General features: G+C 29.1%; 1 protein-coding gene across 1 annotated transcript; it reads left to right on the top strand.

Annotated features, from left to right (window-relative positions):
• Positions 1–231, top strand: OCT59_022103 (uncharacterized protein; the record flags this gene model as incomplete). Its single annotated transcript, XM_066144601.1, has 1 exon — positions 1–231. The coding sequence occupies one exon, from the start codon at positions 1–3 to the stop codon at positions 229–231; it is 231 nt and encodes a 76-aa protein (XP_066006045.1).
• Positions 232–3,677: the final 3,446 nt, after the last annotated feature.

Here is a 3,677-nt window from a genome sequence, read left to right as displayed (position 1 = left end):
ATGCACCAGTGCTCACCACCTCAAAATAACTTTACACTTCAAAGTTTGCGTTATTTTTCAAGGAGTAGAAACATATTCAACCTAATGAAATCATGCGCCAAAATAATTCCAAAAGAAATCGATTTGGAGTTGCATTTTACAGCAAAAACTGCTATAAATGTTGCTTTGGAAACAAAAACTGATGAAGAATTAATTAAGATACTAAAAGATTTTATTGCAGCTCAAACATGAAATACAATCAGAAAGAAATGATCATACTAATAATAATTTAGAAGTGAATAATTATACAGAAGATCAATCGAGACAAGATACCTAGCAATATAATTATTCCTTTACCAACAGCACTTATTGGGCAGATTACTAATCCTAATGTTACTAAAATACGAGGTGCTCCTCAAAGAAAAGATTGAAGAGCGCTATGGAATTATCAAAAAAACGGGTCCCGATGCAAGAAAACCTGAATGATCCAAATTATCAAGTGGCAAAGAGTCAACACAGATGTCTGTTATGCGGAAAATATAGTCGTTAGCAGAAAAAGTGTCCAAATGCTAGGGATGGGAAATATAGAGGTATTATACTATACTTCGCATAGTTTTATACCAGAGTGCACTCTTTATTTGATTTTTTATTGTACTAATAACTACTTTAATTAATATGAGAGCAGCGTAGATTTTTATGTATTGTAAGCTTCTATATTAGAAAATTATAATCGGAGAGAAGAACGACAGATATTTTTGATGTAATTAATGTAATTAAATACTAATAAAAACATTATTTGTTGTTAACGAGATTTATTAATGTAAATTATATAACGAGTAATACATATGTTATTTATTATATTAAAAAATAAATTAATTTTTTTTTGAAACGTAAAATTCGATGTCACGCTGACCAGGTGATTTTCACCCGGGTGAGCGTTAAAATTATCCATAAAATAATTTATATTCATAAACAAATAAAATACAAAATCTTTTTTTTTACGCAAAAAATATGTACAGTAAATATAAAAATTAAATTTTCGATAAATTTGCGTTTCGAGAAAATATAAAATGTATAAATAACGAAACAGAAAAAAGATCTACGCTTTACAGCTATTTATGCACAAATGCGACTTAAAATTTTATTAAAAAGTTCACATGATAAAATCAAAAATAATCCAAATGAATAAAGAAAACTTAAAAGAAGGTATTTATTAATAATTTATTGTGATTTTTTTCATTAATATGATATATAATTAAAAATTAATTGTTGAATAAATTATAAATTATATAGTAATAGAAGTCTCCAGCCTTAAATTTTGATAAGAAATAATGTCTTTTAAATGTTCGTATAATAAAAAAAGCTGATTTTTCGCCCATTCTCGTGGTAACAATCTGCCATATGAACATTCAAGCTTGCAATAAATGTTGTGAAAAACGTAAGAATACACGAAAGGAAATAAAGCTGATTTTCAGAAAGAAAGCAAAAGCTTGAAAAGCCAATTTAAATGCCCCAATCCTAAATATTAATACTATATTTTTCTGAAATAAATATTGATTCAATTAAAAAGCTATCTTTTCGACGCCATACATCTTAAAACTAGATGATGGTCCTCCGAAATCATGAAAATAATATTGATGAATATAATGATGGTACTGATGGACTTCTATATAGTTTGGACGAGATATAAGAGTTATTAATTTCTAAGCGGTTTAAAGCTCCAGATATCGTATATATAACCTCATAACCGGTTGCGTGAATTTGGCGTTTTTGCTCCTATTTAAAATAGACCCATAATTTGCTAAAAATCGAAATATCGCATTTTAATCTATCTTAATTTGCTAAAACTGAAAATATGAGTATAACTTTTTAGCAAATTGGCACAAATTTCAAAAAAAAATCATGTTTTTTGTGATTATCTCAGCATTCAGTAGTTTAATTTATGCGATCTTTTTTTATTTTGTAGCCCTCGTTGAGCTCTGCGAATTAAAAAAAATGCCGCAAATCGAATCATTGAATCTTTGAGATAATCACAAAAAATTGAAAAAATGTTGCAAAACTAATCGGACGGTTTTGGTTTGCATTATAGTTAATATTGGCCGGAATTATACTTAATTTTGGCCAAAATATAACAGACCCCGAAACTAATATTTTTAAAAATATTATCGATAAAAGTTAAAAAAAAAGGATAAGTTAAATTCAAAAAAAAGTACCAATTTGCTCAAATATAAAATATGACTTTGTAAAATCAACGCAATTTGCTAAAACTCATAATTATGATTTTTAATTAATTTTCAATCAATTTGCTTTATCTAAAATTATGAGTTTAACTTATTTGATTGAATTTGCTAAAACTCAAATGTGAGTTATATATGTGATGTTTGGGATTCTGTTTTAAAGTGTAGAGGAATTGAATGAGCCAATAAAGTTGGCATTTGAAATTGAGCTTAATTGCAAAACTTATTGAAAATATCTTTTCGGAAAGCTGCTTTAATACATGTGGTCTTGAGACGTTAAAAAAAATTTTTATCGATTAATAAATGTTTTTAACTTTTGCCGTTTGAATATGGATCTGATTACTATTGAAAGGTGTGGCAGATATATCTTAATATAAGAAAAAAAAAGTTCATAGGTAATGTTACAGTATATTTTAGATGTATATAACGAGAAGATAAAAAGTGGTAAAGACTGAAAAATCGGTCAGTAAAAAGAAAAAGTGAAGTCCGTGCTCTTATAAATTGATATGCTTGTATTGATTCCTGAATAATACTAATATAACTCATAAATAAATCTTAAGTACTGAAGTAAAAATACATTTTATGACATAACTTTTTCAATATTAAAGCTAGTAATTTGATTTTATTATTATTAGAATCCTCTTATTGAGATGAATCCAATAATATAAATTTATTAAAATCGAATCGCTGGTTGTGTTAAAAACAAGGTATGTAGAATAATGAAATTTTAAAAATATTTTTGTAATATATAAATTTTATACAAATTTAAATGTGAGTTGTAGAGAATCTTTGTATTTCTTTTTCTGTTTTTTCCTTTGGTATTTAATAATAATAAATATTTTGAAAAAATAATAAAACATTTATTTTTAAAGGTTCGTTTGAGTACAGAAAAATTCGCCAATTTAATGTTAAATTTTTATAGGGTTAGCATTATGGTTATAGGGTATAGGTTATGGGTTATGGGTTAAGGGTTATTTAGGGTTAAGGGTTATGGGTTAAGGGTTATGGGTTAAAGGGTTAAGGGTTATGGGTTAAGGGGTTATGGGTTAAGGGTTATGGGTTAAGGGTTATGGGTTAAGGGTTATGGGTTAAGGGTTATGGGTTAAGGGTTAAGGGTTAAGGGTTATGGGTTAAGGGTTATGGGTTAAGGGTTATGGGTTAAGGGTTATGGGTTAAGGGTTATGGGTTAAGGGGTTATGGGTTAAGGGTTAGGGTTAGGGTTAGGGTTAGGGTTAGGGTTAGGGTTAGGGTTAGGGTTAGGGTTAGGGTTAGGGTTAGGGTTAGAAAGAGGTTAGAGGTTGTGGGTTGGGTTGGGTTGGGGTTAGGGTTAGGGGTTAGAGGTTAGGGTTAGGGTTAGGGTTGGGGTTAGGGTTAGGGTTAGGGTTAGGGTTAGGGTTAGGGTTAGGGTTAGGGTTAGGGTTGGGGTTAGGGTTAGGGTTAGGGTTAGGGTTAGGGTTAGGG

This window comes from Rhizophagus irregularis, chromosome 31 (genome assembly GCF_026210795.1).
Source record: "Rhizophagus irregularis chromosome 31, complete sequence".
Classification (NCBI taxonomy): domain Eukaryota; kingdom Fungi; phylum Glomeromycota; class Glomeromycetes; order Glomerales; family Glomeraceae; genus Rhizophagus; species Rhizophagus irregularis.
The sequence above is the reverse complement of the archived record's forward strand: the minus strand, read 5'-3'. Positions and strand labels throughout refer to the sequence as shown.